The sequence below is a fragment of the Crinia signifera genome, chromosome 1 (genome assembly GCF_055691185.1).
Source record: "Crinia signifera chromosome 1, ASM5569118v1, whole genome shotgun sequence".
In the NCBI taxonomy this organism is placed as follows: domain Eukaryota; kingdom Metazoa; phylum Chordata; class Amphibia; order Anura; family Myobatrachidae; genus Crinia; species Crinia signifera.
In genome coordinates, this window is record NC_139217.1 from 149,456,802 (window position 1) to 149,475,659 (window position 18,858).

General features: G+C 44.4%; 1 protein-coding gene across 7 annotated transcripts in view; it reads left to right on the plus strand.

The window, feature by feature from the left end:
- The window catches only part of RUFY3 (RUN and FYVE domain containing 3), a 119,378-nt gene that overhangs the window by 12,563 nt on the left and 87,957 nt on the right, over positions 1–18,858 (plus strand). The window contains exon 1 of one of the 7 annotated variants that reach the window (XM_083174549.1): positions 9,385–10,236. The exons of 3 other annotated variants lie outside the window; for them this stretch is intronic. In XM_083174549.1, the coding sequence (XP_083030675.1) occupies positions 10,059–10,236 (178 nt within the window). In that variant the 5' untranslated portion in view covers positions 9,385–10,058. Of the gene's footprint in view, positions 1–9,384; positions 10,237–18,858 lie in introns of those variants that run through there. 3 more of the 7 variants (XM_083174554.1, XM_083174567.1, XM_083174571.1) reach the window with 3 other exon arrangements.

Consider the following 18,858-nt stretch of genomic DNA (forward strand, 5'->3'; position numbering starts at 1 on the left):
ATCCTGTTCTGTAGGATCCGGCAAAAATGCTGTTTGTGACTCCACGCAGCCTTCTTCCGGCCAAGAGGGTCCTGCTGAACGGGGCCCACAGTACCTGTGTGTGGCCGAAGTCTAAGCCATAGGTTCACTAAACAATGCCACTTCATAGCATTACATCACTCGCTTACTTGGTCAGAAGTGCAGAGAATGTTGAAGCCGGCACCGCAGGCAGGGCCACTGTCAATTTTCTCTAAATCAGCTGATCAGTTATACTAGTATATTACTTGCGTTACAGCACATGATACCTGTCTCTTAGGTTGACATGGGGTTAGGTTGACAGGGTCATTAGACCGACACGAGGAAGGTCAACAGTCAAAAGGTCGACATGGGCCTTTTCACCTTTTATTTTTTTTGTGGCGACAAACGGTATTTCATGCCCTACCATCCACTAGGGCAGCGGTTCCCAACCTGTGGTACGCGTACCCCTGGGGGTACTCGTCCACATGCTGGGGGGTACGCCGCGGCCCGGCCTGTAATGGCGGCCGCGGCAGTCAGACAGGCACCTTCTAATGACCTGGCACCTCCCTCACGCTCGCACGCAAATTAATCCATTGTGCCGTTTCTGGCCAGTACTTGCCTGCCGCTTCCAGCGCGCAGGAGATAAAAGCCGTCACACGCCATTGCGGCCGGGTCTGCACAGGGTGCTGCAGCGCTGGATCCTTTGCTGCTCTTTCGTCCCCCACCTATTCTTCACATCCCTGCGCAGCATACAGCGTGACGCGGTTTACACCGCGCGCCCGCCCACTTGGCTCAGAGTGACCGGACCTCACTGCTGTGACTTCCTGACTCCTCACTCACGTCTCTGTCTGTCTGCGGGCTTCAATCAACACTGGTCACCAGGTGTTCCCCCTCCTAGGAGGTAATGTCGTGAATAGCCAAGAAAAAAATAGAAATAATAAGTTAATATGTCTGTCACTTAACTTTACAGTGTTGGCCGGTGGGCAGGAGCTGCTGCAGCATTAACTGAGTGTCTGCTGCAGGCAGCATGTCAAGGGAGAGAGGGCCAGGGGGGTCCCCGGAGGCAAGATGAATGTTGCTGCCCCTCCACAAATATAAATAAATAAAAAAAAAAATATATATATATATATAATATATTGCATAGATAAGTGGCCAGTGATATAGATACCCATTAGACAGCAATAGACACACCCCGGGCCTCAAATTGTGCACCCTCAAATAAAATGGCCTGCGCACGCCTATGGCGGCAGCTACATGGCAGGGGGACACTGGACTGCCCTCTCCCCAGCAGCAGCGTCAAAGGTGAGTGTGCTGCTGCTGGGAAATACTATGGGGGCATTGCTGGCACTGTGGGGCATACTTGTTGCTGGCACTGTGGGGCATTGCTGGCACTGTGGGGCATACTTGTTACTGGCACTGTGGGACATTGCTGGCACTGTGGGACATTGTTGGCACTGTGGGGCATACTTGTTACTGGCACTGTGGGGCATTGCTGGCACTGTGGGGTATACTTGTTGCTGGCACTGTGGGGCATACTTGTTGCTGGCACTGTGGGGCATACTTGTTGCTGGCACTGTGGGGCATTGCTGGCACTATGGGGGTATACTTGTTGCTGGCACTGTAGGGGCATTGTTGGCACTGTGGGTACATACCCAGTACCATGGGGTCATACCTGGCACCGTGGTGGCATTCCCGTTTCTGGCACTGTGCGGGCATACCTGGCACCATTGGAGCATATGTGTATCTGGCACTTTTGGGGGCATATGTGTATCTGGCACTATTGGAAGGCTAACGTGATCCGTTGGAATGTCTGTTGCTTCAGTAATAGAGATTTGACAAGGTTCTGTTATTTTATATGCTGTCCGCAGAATGGGCTGAGCTTATATTGTGGTCAAGTGGTTGCACTTTTTTTTTTCTCGCCATTGCCAGTATGACTTGCCCCTGTTAAGCCACACTCCTTTTTAGGCCACTCCCTCTAAAAATTTCACGAGGGGGTACTCATAAATGAAAAGCCTAATCAAGGGTACGGGAGACAAAAAAGGTTGGGAACCACTGCACTAGGGCGTGGTGAGAGAATAAAGTACCGAACATAGCGAGTCACCGTTCCTGAAGCATGGAGAGCGACTGTGTCGAAGTTCGGGACAAAACTAGTGAAAAACCCTATGTTGATCTTCCCCATGTCGACCTAATGACCCATTCGACGTAAATCCATGTTGACCTTGAGGCATGAGCACCTTGTGGTGTCGACCTAATGCTTGTCTGTCCAATGATCCCATTCCCATTGTACACTCTCCTATCTAGCACGGAATCAACTCTGTTATCAGTTTGCACCACTAGTTTGTGCTATGAATGGTGGGGAACCATTGTTTTTCTGGCATTGATTGCAAAGTTATCTAATATTAGCATTAGACAATCAATGGCATGTAAAAATAATCATGTAATAATAATCAACTTATAATGTCCAACCCTATCATTTGGAATGGGAACCGTTGGATCAGTTGAAATGTAGAGCAACAAGAGTATTACCCCTTTCCCACTGCAGCTCTTAAATGGTAATTTGCCGGGTTTTTTTTTAGCCCTTTTAAACGGGTAGAGCTGCAGTGGGAGAGCTCCAGGTTGCTTTACCCGTTTAACAAATACCGGTATTTGTTAAACGAGTAAAAGGCAGTGTTTTACCCGTTTTAAGACCCTTTTTTTGGCAGTGGGAAAGGGTCTGAAATGGTATCCCACACTGGTCTCCCCCCTCCCCTGGTACCTTGCAGCTGGTGCCCCTCCCCTGGTACCTTGCAGCTGATACCCCCGCTCCCCCCTCCCCTGGTACCTGGCAGCAATCCTGGGGAACCAGGCAGTGCAGTCTGTGCTCACGCGGAGGAAGCAGGTACATTAGGAGAGTGTGTGATTTCCCTGCTGCAAATGGGAACTAGCGGGCCGCTCATTACATATGTGCATATGTAATGAGTGGGTCATTCATATGCGCATATGTAATGAGTGGCTCATTCATATGCGCATATGTAATTAGCAGGATCCGCTGCCTCCTAGCTGGTTTCAAACCAAATTAATTGACTAACACAATCGTGTTGAACGCAAGGCATATGTTAAAGGAAAACAAAACCTAAAATACAAGTTGCCTTGTATAAGAAAACCTAATACCAATTCAGTTTTTTGTCTACAATTTTCCTATTAAATTGGTAATCATTTTTCATGGACATGGACCACCAATCCAGGGCACCCCTGCAAGTCCCCCAAGGCACCCCAGGGTGCCACGGCACACCACCTGGGAACCACTGCATTAAAGTATAAAGTACTGTAAAGCTGAGTACACACATAGATATTGGCTAATGGCCAATTTTAACTAAGCAATTTTGGCTAAAGGCGATCAAAATTACATTATTTATTTACAGTTTCTTATATAGCGCAGCATATTCCGTTGCGCTTTACAGTTGGAAGCAACAGTGATTAAACAAACTGGGTAGATACAAACCAACATGGAGGAAGGAGGGCCCTGCACGCATGTTTACAATCTATAGGGATAATCGTGATACATAAGGATAGAATTCCATAGCATTCCAGTCCCATCAGATTACTAGATGTCCTGATGGGATGCAATTAGATATGAATGCTAGTGCAGGTTGTGTGGGGGTCCTGAATATGATAAGCGAGCCTGGAGAGGTGAGTTTTGCAGGGAATGCTTGAAATTTTAGAGGCTTGAGGAGGGTCTTAGTGTGCGTGGAAGGGCATTCCGTAAGGTGGATGCTGCCCGACAAAAATCCTGCATGTGTAAGTGGGAGGGAGTAATGAGTGTGGATGAGAGACGCAGATCTTGTGCAGAGCGGAGAGGTCGGTGGGGATATATTTTGAAATAAGCAAAGAGATCGAAGTCGGTGTAGTCAGAGTGATGGCTTTGTATTTAAGTAGAAGTATTTTATATTGAATGCGGGAATATACAGGCAACCAATGGAGGGACTGGCAGAGCGGATCAGCAGACGATGAGCATCTATCCAGGAAGATTAGCCTCGCAGCTGCATTCAAAATGGATTGTAGCAGTGAGAGTCTTTTCTTAGGAAGACCGGTAAGGAGGCCATTGCAATAATCAATGCGTGATCTAATGAATGCATGGATTAAAGTTTTTGCAGTGTCTTGTGTAAGGCACAGACTAATTTTGGATATGTTTTTTTAGATGCATGTAACATGATTTAGAGCAGGGCTTGACAAATTTCTAAAAAATCTAAGAGCCAGGATGAAAATGTAGGAGCCAGAAAAAAAAGTGACAGTGTGCACCAAAAAGTAACACCATAATGCCTATTACATATGTCACATACCACAATGCCCATTACACATTATGCCACACTCCGAAAAACCTTTTGGCCATTACATATACAACACACACCGCAATGCCCATTACACGGTGAACCAAACACGTAATACCCATTACATATAATACCACCCAACGTAATGCCCATGGCATATTATGCCACAGTGCTGCTTACTTACATGCTCATTGCTATGGGTTTCTGGCTTGATGCCAGGCAGGGGCAGACTGAGAAAAAAATGACGGGGGTGCCTGCCTCTGGTGTCTGGTGCCTTAGGTGTCTGGTGCCTCTGCGTGAACAGCGGGTCCCCGTGGCTGGTTATACTATCAGCACTTACAATAGCCTCGGGTGCCCCTGTTAAAACAAAGACACTTAAACAGATGGCCCTGCAGTGGGATCTGATATTATGTTCAATATAACAGCCAGCCCGGCGGCAGCACGGCAGAGCGGTGCACAGCTCTCCCGGCTGCCGCTGCATCAGAGCAGGTCCGCAGCGCACCTATTTCAAAACTCAAGCACGGAGCAGCATTGGTAGCTCCCGATTAGCTTGTGAGCCGCCTTGACTTATGTAATAGTCGTGCCGCGGACCTGCTCTGACGGGAGAGTTGTGCACCGCTCTGCCGGGCTGCCTGTTATAATGAACATAATAACACGCCGCGGCGCCAACTGTTTACGTGTCTGAAATGTGCTGAAAGGATAGCAAGCCACTGGGACCCGCTGCTAACGCAGAGGCTGCTGCCAGCTCCCTGCCTCTCCATGTCCCTCTCCCGGCAGCTGGGAGAGTTGTGCCCTGCTCTGCCGGCTGCTGCCGCGGTGGCTCTTACCGTATATCTAACAGTATAACCCACAGCGGGGCCCGCTGCTGTAAAGCCACCACTCTGCCCGGGGGTTCTGCTTCCTGGCAAATCTGGTCGCCAGGAAGCAGAATCTGGTCGCCATGGCGACCTGGCCCCCGGGTTTTGTCGAGCCCTGATTTAGAGACAGATTGAATGTGAGGAATGAAGGACAGTTCAGATTCCAGGATGACCCCTAGGCAGCGAGCTTGTGGAGTAGGATTAATTGTTGTGTTCTCAACAGTGATAGAGATATCAGGTTGGTAACTACTCTTGGCTGGTGGGAATATAATTAATTCTGCTTTGGAAATGTTGAGTTTGAGGTGGCGAGATGACATCCAAGATGAAATGGCAGAAAGACTGCGCATTACCTGTGCAGTCTATTTTGCGAAGTGATATTGACTTAGCAGGGCCACGCATCACTATCTTCTACAGAGGAAACGCTGTGCAATTTTGGCTAACCTTCTAGACTATTTTGACTAGTCAATATTTCCTGCCATAATTGCTGCGTACACCCGTTTTAGCGTTAATTGCCCCGTGTGTACACCTTTTTAAATCCATTTTTATAGTATTTATTAACAGTACGGTTTTCTTAAACAGGGACTGCTGGGATTCACTGATGTCAGTAGTCCCAAGTTCCTTGGAAAAATAGTTTCTTTCAGTGGCCTTCTGCATACCAAAGAGCTACATGTTTACAATTACAATGTGTCACAGTAGAGTAGACGGCTCAATAGCTGGTAAAACTGGTTCCTGGGTGGGAAGATATTACTCTGGGTTTGTTTGTTTGTTTGTTTGTTTGCAACGTGAATTATTTGGAAAGAAGAAAATAAATCTTTGTTCACCCTGTCATTTTTAGAGTAAAATCTGGCTCTTGCTCTGTATATTTACAAAGCAACTGGGGCAAAATGTAATAGGGTACTATTTTTAGACATATTTTTTTTGTTTGACAAAAATAGGTGAATTTGCACGTTTTACAAATAAATCGAACCTGTTATAATGTGTGGATTGCTTTAAAATGTGCACGTTTTTACCTGTCTAACAAAATCGCACATTAAAAATCGCATCCATGTCCATCAAAATAGTAAATGCACTAAAAAAAAAAAACTGTGGGCAGCCCCAGGCTCTTGGACCGGTCCTGGTTCCAAAAATACAGGGGACAAAAAATGTAGGGGTCCTTTGTATTTTGGATCCAACAGCCAGCAGTGTCATGCCACAGCTGGGGGACACTTTTTACGCAAGGTCCCCTGGCCGTCACATGAGCACCGTGGCTGGTTAGCCCGGGATGCGGTACCTAGGTGAGTGTGGACTCCCCCCAATAGAAGTCCATTGCCATGAAATCAATGTTTCCCTTAGCAGCTGATCAAAAAATGAACATTGCAGAATTTTTATTTTTTTTAGCAGAAACAAAATGTGACAGCCGCTTGTGTGAACAAGTACACAGTGATTTTATCTAGAGCACAGGTAGTTCACAAACTTCCATTAGAAATGAATGAAAACTGCTATAACCTTGCACAAGAGCTATACAACTATAAATGCAGTATTTGTATACATATAGTGTAGAAATTGGGCATTCATTAGACCTCTATATCTGAGACTTAACTTATTATTACTTGCTATGTCCTATGGCCTTGAACGCACAGCTGGATAAATGCTATGGTGATATAGTGGCCAATTTTGTAATCCGCCATTTTTTGTCTCTCAGCGACGGCTCTTGACATCACAGCCCTGCGCCGCAATGCTATTGTATTCTTCTTGGATGCGATTGCCGTTTGAACCTTTAAATTTATGTAAGAGAAGTCATACATGTAACTGATATATATATATATATATCTCTCATACACATGTACCGTATATACTCGAGTATAATTTGACCCGAATATAAGCCAAGGCACCTAATTCTACCACAAAAAACTGGGAAAACTTATTGACTCGAGTATAAGCCTAGGGTGGGAAATGCAGCAGCTACTGGTAACTGGTAAACCGCATATGTACGGGAAATGCTAACGCAACACTTGCAGTAACAGTGCGTACACGCAGCATGTATATTATGAGCCCTAACACAGGCTGCTCTATGCATCCCCTGCATGTTACATGATTTATTTAATTAATGTGCTCATAACCAGACAAACCATTATTAATGTGAAAAAATATTTCTGATGGGTTCTGCTGCTGTATGTTAGCAGGCACATGTCTCTTCCCCCTTACACTGAGCTGCTGCCTGTGGTGTGTGCAGGGCTGTGGAGTCGGTAGATAAATGTTCCGACCCCGACTCCTCGTACTTATGACGCCTACTCCTCGACTCCGACTTCTCTGTATTAATATGCGAATGTATTTGATACATTCCTTGAAGGAAAGAAAGGCAACATACATATAATTCCTACAGAAACTAGAGGCTGGGAAGCCAACAGTCTACTGTATTGAACAGTTTAAGCAAAGGACAAACACATTTTTTTATTAATTAATTAAATGGCTGGATAGTAGCAGTAGGCCTAAACATCAGGAACAGGAACTTTACCAGTTCAAAGATAAAAAACACATTATTTGGTTGTTTTGGGAACAAAAATAATAGGAAAGGTTCAGAAGTGTGGAGCATGAGTTCCGCATGCTTTGTGACGACAACAAAAATCAACGAGCCACAATCTTCGCTGGTTTGCTTTCTCGTCACCGTTCAATTCATGGACACAAGGAACGATTTCTTTACCAAATCGTTACTGAAAAATGGTGCCTGTACATCAATATGAACCAGCGTAAGGAATGGCTTAGTCAAGGTAAAGAAACGACCCCGCGCATGAAACAAGATCTTCATCCGCGTAAAAATGTTGTGCGTATGGTGGGAGAGCTTGGTTGAATGAATTTTTCGAGTCTACACCAGGTGATTTCTACCAACGAGGTATTGAAAACCTTATTGAACGTTGGAAATAAGTTGTAAACTACAAGGGAGAATACATTTATAAGTATTGGTGCTCCGAATTGTGCGTTGCTTGCCATATAGTGAAGCACATGAAAAGCATGCTTTTTCACGGTCACTTAACGTGTTCGTTTTGCGGTTACGTGAGGCACTGCATGCATTGTCTTTATTCTTACAGTAGAGAAGTTATTAATTATAATTTTCAGAGTCGGTGCATTGTTTGCTGACTCTGACTCCAGGTACGCAAAATTTCCTTCGACTCCCACTCCGACTCCACAGCCCTGGGTGTGTTTGCCATCTACTATTAGCTAATATTGTCCCTCCTCCTCCCCTGGCGAGCTGGCTTCCCCAGCGCTTTGCCTGCCCCCTCCTGCCTGTCACTCCCCAGGCAGGCTAGATGTTACAAACAGCCGCAAGAGATCCAATGGGAGCCAGGGGAGGGGAGGCGGCGGCTGCCTAGTGACCTGAGCCGCACAAGATCCAATGGGAGCCAGGGGAGGGGAGGCGCCAGCATAGTGACCTGAGCCGCGCTAGGTAACAGACAGCCGCGAGACCCAATTGGAGGCTCAGCACCTCCCTCCCCTGTCACCGGGTCCCGTGGCTGTCTGTTACCTAGTGCAGCTCAGTAACATGGAAACAGCCAGCATAGTGAACCCCCATGATGCCGACCAACCACTGCAGGGGATGTTAACTCTTCCGGCGCTGAGCTTCCGGCAGCACACGCTGGGCAGTGTATGGCTCTTAGATTCTATATGCGCTGAGCCTCCCGCTGGGCACAGAGGATGCCGCTGTGCAGCGCTGGGGAGAAGACAATTCTGACAGGTAATACACACTACTGCCCCAGACCCTCACTTAAGTATAAGCTGAGTAGGGCTTTTTCAGCCCAAAAAAGGGCTGAAAACTCTGCTTATACTCTAGTATATACGGTATCTAGAAAAAATATGTAAAATTAACTAATAAATATTTCAGAAAGTCTGAAAGTGTGTAAATAAAATAGTTTTCAGCTTTTGCAAAATACATTTACACTGTAAGAATCATGGTACTGGGTTTGTGTGTACATAAATTAGTAATATATAAAGCATCTCCTTAGCTGATTTATATGAGTAAATATTTCTTATTTTTTGCTGAAAATGAGCTGTTTACAGCTTTCATAGTGATGCTTTTTCCAGTCTTGGTTAGCTGTGTTTAGTGTATGAACCTGCTGCTTGGGGTGACGGAGTGAATAACTAGCTTCATTGTGCTGCAAGGATTCTGTTTGCTAGTACAGTCTGAACTGAGGAGGAGTTACAGAGTGGGGAGGGGAAGGCTGTCACAGAGAAAGCCGTGGGGTTGGGTACTGGAAGAGAGAACATTTTAATTGCTCTCCCTGCATCAGCAGCATCTAGACAGCATCCTGGGACTTGCTTACGTTCCTAGCATCTCTGGTCACATGAGTGTGAATTTTCTCTTCTCTTCATTAGTCAGCCATTTTGGTCAACACCCTGCTTACTGCGCACAACCAATCCTACAAGATCACAAGTGCCTGGGCTGTGCAGACCTGCTGCCCTCTTTGAAACATTCGGATTCCATGAATTGCCTCTATTGTCGTTTAGGTCATAGTGGATGACTGCATGGACTTCTTATCTTAATGACTGGGACAAAGGAGAGTCTTATAATCTGGAGTTAGTGCTTTAGCAAGCAGCTTTGACGCATGACGATTGACAGCAGAGCAGCAGGGGGGCGGAAGAGGCAGAGACGACTCTCCGGAATCCAGAGCAGCCCAGAGAGGTGTAACATCTCTCCATTATTGTTGTAAAACTGAAGAAATATTCTTGTAACGTTTGAAAAAATATATATATATCTTCTGTTTGCATGTTCATTGTGCAACTTTACCTCTGAGCTCACTGCCTTCCTCACTAACGCCTAATCATATTTGGACTCCTTAAAGGCTCTTCCTGCTGCTACTCTGTGTTTTTTTTCTTCTTCTTTATTTCTATTTATTTAAGTGGTGGTCATATCAACTGAGCCACCATGTCGGCTCTCACTCCTCAAAGCGACATGCCTACCCCCACGACTGACAAGATAACACAAGCTGCCATGGAGACCATCTACCTTTGCAAATTCCGCGTCTCTATGGATGGCGAATGGCTTTGCTTGCGTGAACTTGATGACATCTCGCTTACGCCAGACCCCGAACCTAACCCTGAAGGTATGGGCTGAATCGCTGCCATGACAACATCCCATAATATCCTTCTGTGTAATTCTTGATTCTTCCATATCCATCTCTTGTGCATGGTCTCTAATAGAAAAGAATCATTTATTACTTTTCTACTATTTTCTTGTCCTAAAGTGATTTTCTATTAGAAATGTTACTTAGAGATCATTTGATATATTGTAAATATAACCCTTTAGGTGGTTAAATACAGTATTCTCTTTTCTAATTAGAGTTGGATATAGGGCTTTTTCTAGTTCATAGGTTTTTAAGGAAAAAAATCCTCTATTTCTTAATTGTAGACTTGTGAAGGTCAATAGTATCTCAGCTTGCTGAGATGTTTATACAATATTTATGTGCTCTATAACTGACTAGATTTTGGTCCATAATAGACTTTGTAAACAGCAGCATAATATTGATCATGTCATTTTTTTTTTTTATCACTTTATGATCAGTAACCTTCATTCTACCTTTGTAATATGTGGTGCAGTGAAATCTGCCACATCACTGAATGAATTGCTCTAATGTGGTATGCTTCTGGGCCTGCATGGATTGATCTATTATTGCTGGGCCATCTGGTCACAGTGATTTTTGTGGTGTGTGCAGCAGTGAAGTGGTTAAATGGCACTGCCGCCTCCCTTATTGTAGAGCTCATGTCATTCTGCCTAAATAGTTTTTAGACAAAAGGCCAGTTTAACATACTGAGAGCTGCTGTCAGTCTGTAATCCCTAGTTTAATGTACTTTCACTCCCTCTCGCTCGTGATTTGTGCCCTATTCCAACTCTTCCATTGTTTTCATTTTTTGTTTATTTGCTTGTTTTTAGGGAGCCTATCTATATGTGTCTAATGATATATATATTTTTGTGTCCCATACACACCCCTGTAGATTTTCCATAATAATATGGGAGTCTGCAACAGATAGTATAACACATTCATGTGGGCCTTGCCTAGGTGTTGAGACACACCCCTTGTGACTTGAGAACATATAGCAGAGTAATGGGGCATATACCCTGAGATTTCTGCATCATTTTTATTATTATTATGTTACTTTTTTTTTTTTCCCATACTAAATCGCTCAGCACAAATCTCTTGCGCAAATCTCTGTGTGTATGGCAGATCTAGGGGGCGATTCTCTAACAGAGAAATGCAGTAAAAACCCTGATATCTGGGTTTTTATCGCATTTCTGTATGTTCGGTGTCACCGCTGCGGAGGGAATCACCAGCAAAAGCTGGCAATTCCCTGCAGAAGCCTATGGGTTTCTTAAAGCAGCACTGTGTGAGTGATTCGTCACGGATCCCTCCCAGCATGCCCAGCACCGGCGCCACATCGCAAGGGACAGCTCTTATTGCAGGAGCTGTCCCTTGCGTTAATAACCGCATATGTTAGAGCATATGTGGTTATTAATAAAGCGATTATTAGACTGTGGGAAATTCTAACATCCGCTACACTAAATTGCTTAGAACACATCTCTTGCTCAAATCTCCCTGTGTGTATGCCCCATTAGTCCATATTTTAAAATCCATAATTTTAAATATTGTTTATCCTTATTTTCTTATTATTAAAGCTGGAGGTACACACACACACACACACACACACACACACACACACATTTTTATGTCCAATCTGTCTGGTGTGAACAAAAATCTGATAATGAATGAAAGCATAGGGCAATCAAATTTGCTTCCAAATCTGAAAATTTGACAAATGGCAACTGTAAGTTAACATATCTCATCAGAGCTCTCCCAGTGGCAAACGCAGGATTTTCAGAAGGGGGTTTCCAGAGAGGGGCGGAGCAAAGCACGGAGATGGACACTTAGGTGACCCAGTATATGCCGAGTCAGTTAAAGTATTATAGATAGACCAAATGTGTATGTGTATATATATATATATATATATATATACAGCAGTGTAGACCCCTGGGCATAGCACTGTATTGGGGCACCTACCTATCCTCCAGTGGTAGGGGAGGGGGGTGCTATGAGCGGAAGCTTTGATGTCCCGCAGGTGGTAGGGGGTATTATATCAACCGCTCAGCATGTAGGGCCTGGATCAGTAATTTCCACTAATTACCCCTTTACTGCACAGATAGTGGGAGATGGGTTAGGAGAAGGGGGCATTGGGCTTAATGAAGGGGCCCTGTTGCATAACTTCCAGGGTGGTAGAGGATGTTTAATATGCAGAGGAGGGGTGTAGTGGGCTTATTATTCATAATTTTCTGGTGGGAGGGCAGCTTGCTTGACTGCAGATATCTCCAGTTCCTGGAACTAGATTTCTTAGCTTTTAATGGAATTAATGGACTAGGGGATCAGAGTTCAGGAAGCAGAGCAATCTGCCAATGAGTATCTAAAACTACATACCAGGTGTGTGGAGCTGGAGCAGTAACCAGCTGCTGGAAGGCCGATATCTCTGGTTCTGGGAAAAACTCTAAGTCAGACAGAACCTTAAATATCTGACTGGGAAGAGCAATTAACAGGCTTGGATGGGAACCACTGTTTGAAATCAGATATCTCCGGTTCCCCAGGGCCGATTTTTTTTAAATTCTTGTACCCATGGAAAGAGGGGACCCTCAGCTTTCAGAATAGTGCCCTTAGATTCCTGGGGGGATTTCTGGGTACTCAGAAACCCCCCCCCCCCCCCCCCCCCTGTGTGCGCTACTGTCTCCCCACCATGTTTTTATACTGTATTTATCGGGATCGGAGTCGTATTTATGATATACACTATAGATCAAATATATTGATAGTTTTACGATCATATTGTTGGGGACTAGCGAAGTATATATTTGCAATATTTTCCCTTCAGGTCTTAAGTGTATCCCTAAGCATCTGTATATTTGGAGTATAAAGTGTGATTAGTCAGTAAATACTTGGGAATGCACTGTATTCTTGTCAGTTATGTCTGCCATACTCAGTGGTTTCTAATGAAGTACATCTGAGACCTAGCTTAAGAGGAAGTTATGACTTACAGTAAAACAATAGGAATGTTTTTTTTTTTTTCCTATTGTGACAACTAGTTGGAAAAATGTAATTTCATGTTTGTAGGACATCAGTCACACAAATACAGAAACGTATGAACTCCTCTATCTGTTACATTTTTATCTCTTGCTGCTAACATTGATATATATAATAATCTGACCATAGAGGAAGTGCACATGATCTCAGCTCCGCACTGTATCCGGACCACATATAACAGATAAGCAATGCAGACTTTTGCCCACAACACTTGACTGTTGTGTAGGACCATCAATGGTTTCACCCACTGATTACCATCCCTGCTTTTCCACTGACTGGCCTGGGCTTTATGGATGCATTGGGGTAGGGCAAGGATCCCTATCCTTGGACAACTAAGGTTGGGCTATCAAGGGCTCTGTACTATCGATAGTGGAGAAACATTGATTCTTTGCCATTGATTGCAAAACTATCTAATGTTCGTATTTAACCGTTGGTTTGTAGCCATTGTTTAAAGGGTAACCTTAGTTGTTACAACCAATCAGTGCTTTGTTTTCAGCAGTACAGAACACATGTTTTCCATGTGCAATACTCTTTATGGCTGAAATTGTAACAGGGCTAACATGATATGAGAAAGCGTGTGAAGAATGGTACATATATGTTGGTGTCTGTGGATAAGCAGGTTTATAGAAAACCAGTGTACTGTATGTGCTTGTTTAACTGCAAACATCTGCTTTCCCTGTGTTCAGAAGTTTGCTTACTAGTGTCACACACACACACACACACACACACACACACACACACCCACCCACACACACACATAATGTAGTGTTTCTTCTAGGAACCTCGGCGGGCAGGGCACCACTTCAAAGGGGGCAGTGTGAAAGGGGCGGACCGGGCCCGCTGACATCACTATTTTGGGTGGTCCCCGGCCGTCGACGTCACAAAAGGGGCGTGCCTGGGCCGCTCCGTGACGAAAAGTATGTGAAGCCCCGTGTCTGACCCTGATAATTTGGGTCTGACACCCGGGAACAGGACTTGGGTTATTTTTTTTTACACCAAGGCCTGGAGTGGAGCTGCAATAATCCGGGTCGAGGCTCTGGTGTAAAAGGGGTATTATGCATCTTTGACCTATTTTTCCAAATGTGTAATCTGAAAAACTAGATAAACTCCAGTTAAAAAAAAAAAAAAAAAAACAGTGCTCTCAAATCTGTTATTTCTTTGAAATAAAATGTGTCTTTCCCAGTCCCATGCTTTTCTTACCCTTTTTAATATCCATTTGTGTAAGGTTCTATAGGATTGATTATTTTAACTTGCTTGAGTTAAGGGATGTACACACGGTGAGATTTTGGCAGAAGGTTTTGACTAGATAATCCAAAATCTCCTAAAAGGTTAACCAAAATCTCCCAGTGATTCTCCTTCTTATACCCCTTTTACACCAAAAACCCTGGTCGGACCCTGGTCTTTGAACGCTGGAGTATCCAGGGTCTGACCCTGCTTTATACCCCATTTACACAGCACTTTGACCTGGGTCTGCACCATTTACACTGAACCTGGTTCAGCCCTGTCTTAAATAATAAATATATATATATATATATATATATATATATATATATATATATATATATATATATATATATATATATACTACTGTTTGAATACAATTTTTGAGAGGGTAGATTGGGAGTGCTGTCCCCGGATGCTGGGAGGAGGGGGGTCCCTGCGGCTGCTGAGGGGAGGGGGGGTACCGGTCAGCCTGAGGTCGGAGCTCAGCGGAGGGGATGATGTGCGGGAGGAGGGGGGTCCCTGCGGCTGCTGAGGGGAGGGGGGTACCTGTCAGCCTGAGGTCGGATCTCAGCGGAGCAGATGATGTGCGCCGCTGCTGTATGTCTCCTTGCAGCTGCAAAGTTCCTGCGGCGAATGTACAGTCAGTGGCGGGGGTCCCTCTGGTGCATGGGAACTAGTACTAGTTCCCATGCGCTGGAGGGACCGCCGACACTGACTGTCCATTCGCCGCAGGGACCGGCTGCTGGGGGGTGGTACAGCAGCGGTGCACATCATCCTCTCCGCTGAGCTCCGACCTCAGGCTGACAGGTACCCCCCCTTCTCCCGCAGCAGCTGGCCACAGCTTCCCCAGCGCTGCACGCTGTGGACCCGCTGCGGGTGCCTGCACCCGCAGCCGGACCATTTACACCGCCATTTACACGGGTCCTATCCGTGTAAATGGACCCCGTGTAAATGGACACGGATATACCCCATTTACACCGCCGATGATCCGGGTCTGACCCGGATTTTTCGGCGGTGTAAAAGGGGTATTAGTTAAATTAAACGCTTTTGTGCATCTAATCAAAATTGGCCATTAGCCAATATCTCACCGTGTGTACAAGACTTGATGTGAGTGATTTCCAGTTAAAATATCAACAATGTCTAGGTCAAAAGGTCAACACCACATTGTTGACATGCATTAAGCCGATGGTGACAAAAAGTTGGATAGATGAATGGTTGACACATTTGCTTTCAACAGTTTTAGCTCTAGGCTGCTGGAATGTGGGGGAGGGGCTTACAGTTAGGCTTTGAGAGGGGTGGATACAGTTAGGATATGGGAAGTGACAGGTTTAGGCACTAGGGGAAGGGTTGGGGTTAAATTTGGGCTAAATTTCCTAAAAAAATTGTGTTGCGCATTTGTGTATTGATTCCCATCCTTAGTGTCGACCATTTGGTGTAGGCCTATTGATTGTCCACCTAGACATCATTAATATATAAATCAAATGATTGCTGGAAGTGCGTAGTAGTAGTAGTAGTAGGCAAACAAAAAACAAATTACAAGGTAACGTAAAGGGTGTGTTGAAAGATACAGTATAAATAGGGGTATAGCTGGTAGAACTAAAGTGCATATTTTAAGTATACCTTAAAAAGGAAACTCCTATTCTGTTTACGCTAAGAGAATCAACTCTCTATGGAAAAGGTTGCCAAGCTGAATGTCATGATGCATTGGGTCACTTGCAGGCGTGCCTTGGGTTGGTGGTCCAGGAGTAATTCAAATTCATATTGGCCTGTATAGTGGGAAAAACCAATGCTTGTTGCTTCCCATAAAATATGTGGACACAGAAGTGAATCCTGTCCCTCCCCACATAACTAACCCTATGGATAACATATAAACACAATTTACATAATTTAATATTTTTATGGGGTTCTGTGAAAAAAAATCTAATGCTCTTGGGTGCCGTGATTCAAAATTTTGGGGGAATAGCAAAATTTTAATTACTGTATTAAGGTTACCGTTGTAGTGAGATAGATGAAACTTAATAGCCTTCAACCATAAATAATGCTGTTACAATAAAAGGTATTCTATTCTTATGGCTCATTTCTAATATGGCCATACATCAGAAAGACCGGTCTTTGATTGTGTACCTTCAACAATTTCCCTTCAACTCCCCGGCAGTCCTTGGTTTTTGGACACAAAATGTACTCACAATCTGTCATACAATCCATCTGCTTCATGATTGTATGATTGTAGCTTCATTTAAATAGGGGCTGGCCTACTAGGATCAAAAGGATAGGAGAACCAAAAATCCTGTTTTTTTTTTAAATTAACAGGTTGCCAGCAACTACCAATCTGCTCACATCTGCTGTGTTATGCCATTTATTAAATAGCCCTAATGAAGCAATCCTCTGAAAAATGTTTTTTTTGGAGTAGTGATATAGTTGCGCAAAAGGAAGTCCACCGCTCTTTTCAGCCGCCCACCCATCTGCCACTGGAAACTTCTGCTGTTCCCAGCATCTTCACGGCTACCGGCCGGCCGAAATCTGTGCCTCTCTTCTCTGCTAACCAATCCGCCAATCCCCCGGGCCGGCATTGCACATGTGCACACAATCTGCATACAATCCATCTGACAATACATTGAGTTTGTATTTTTGGGTGCAATGTCTTTCAGATGTATAGGGGCCTTAAGGGGCATACACACTAAGCGATTTTGTGCTATTTTCTAAACAATCTGGCTAGATTGCTTAGAAAGTAAGCACAGATCTCTCCCTGTGTATGCCCTGATAGATTAATTATCTCTTGCTGTCAGTGCAGTCAAAATCTAGTCAAATTGCTTTGCAGGTGACTGCAAATCTGTGTGTGTGTGTGTGTGTGTGTGCAGAATGAGAGATACTGATCGCAATCTCTCATTCTGGCCTTTTTTTTTTTTTTGCTTAAAATTTGCTAAATTGCTTAGCACAAATCTCTGCATGTGTATGTGCTTCTCATGGAAGATCTGGACACCAGGAAATCACCTACCCTAAATAGCTTAGCAAAATTGCTTAGCACACATCTCTACGTGTGTGTGCCTCTTAAGGTGCGTACACACAAGGGCGATTATTGCAAATATCCCTGGAAATATGATTGCTAAGCGACCATATTTCCAGCGATGGGAGTGTACACCGGCGATAAATCGCTGAGTGCGCGCTCCCGGTTTTAGCCCCTGAATGGTCGCTGGTCGGAGGAGCATGATCCTCCGACCAGCGACATCCCCTGCCTCTTCAGCAGTGTGACCTTTTCATCTGCGACCATCTCTGGTCGCAGATGAAAACGGGACACTGAGCTATACGATTGCTGAGCAATATATTGCCAGCGATCATATTGCCCCGTGTGTACGCACCTTAAAAGCTGTGTACACACAAAATCGCTCAGCAATATATTGCTCAGTGTACTGGCAATATATTTCAGCAATATATTGCTCATTGTACCCTTTTCATCAGTGACCAGCGATTTTGGCTGAAAATTGCATGCTATTGTCTCATTCTGTCTCTACCTCATTTAGACTAGAAATCGCTGGTCACTGGTGCACAGTGCATTGTGCATCAGTGACCAGCAGTATTTAGTCATAATCGGAGGAGCATGCTCCTGTGACCAGCGACCATGAAGGGCTGGCAACGAGAGCGCGCTCCTGTAGATTGATCTCACACAGCACATGAAATCACTTGCAATATGTGCTGAAATCGCCCCCATGTGTACACAGCTTTAAGAAATCCTCAATTTTTCACAGGAGCAACCAACTAATGCCTGAACAGTGGGATTATAATGGTTTACTGCAGTGCAATACAAATAATATTTATTTTCATTTATGAATCTAAATATTGTGTATAACATATGCATCATTAAAGTCAAGAGGGTTCAGCTTAATTGCAGGATTTCCCTGAAAGATTAGAGAAAGGGTGTTTGAACTATTTCAGATCTGATTATTTTTTTTTTTTTTTAAATTGAGGTGTTTTTTTTTGTGCAGGGTAAATACTGGCTGCTTTATGTTTACTCCCTGTGTCACTGGGCTTCCAAAAGCCAGCCCAGCCCTTTTTGTAGCATGCACATATGCCTACAGAATGTTAATGTTTTTGATCCTTGCACTGCCCCCAAGTCTTGTATTATCCTTTCCTTGCTCTGAGCATGTATTCCCAGAAGTGGCAGTAGCCAGATTTTAAAGCGATACATCACATGGATGGAGACAGGAGAATGGATCTTGTGTCTCCTGGGAGCAGCACATTCAGTGCACAGCTAGATCAGATATCCGTTCGTAATCTACAGTATGTTTAAGCCGGATCCTATGCATTTCAGCAAAGGCATGTGTTTCTTTCTCAGAAAATAGAATACGGAATGGGGCCAGATGTATCACGCTTTAAAAACAGATAAAATGG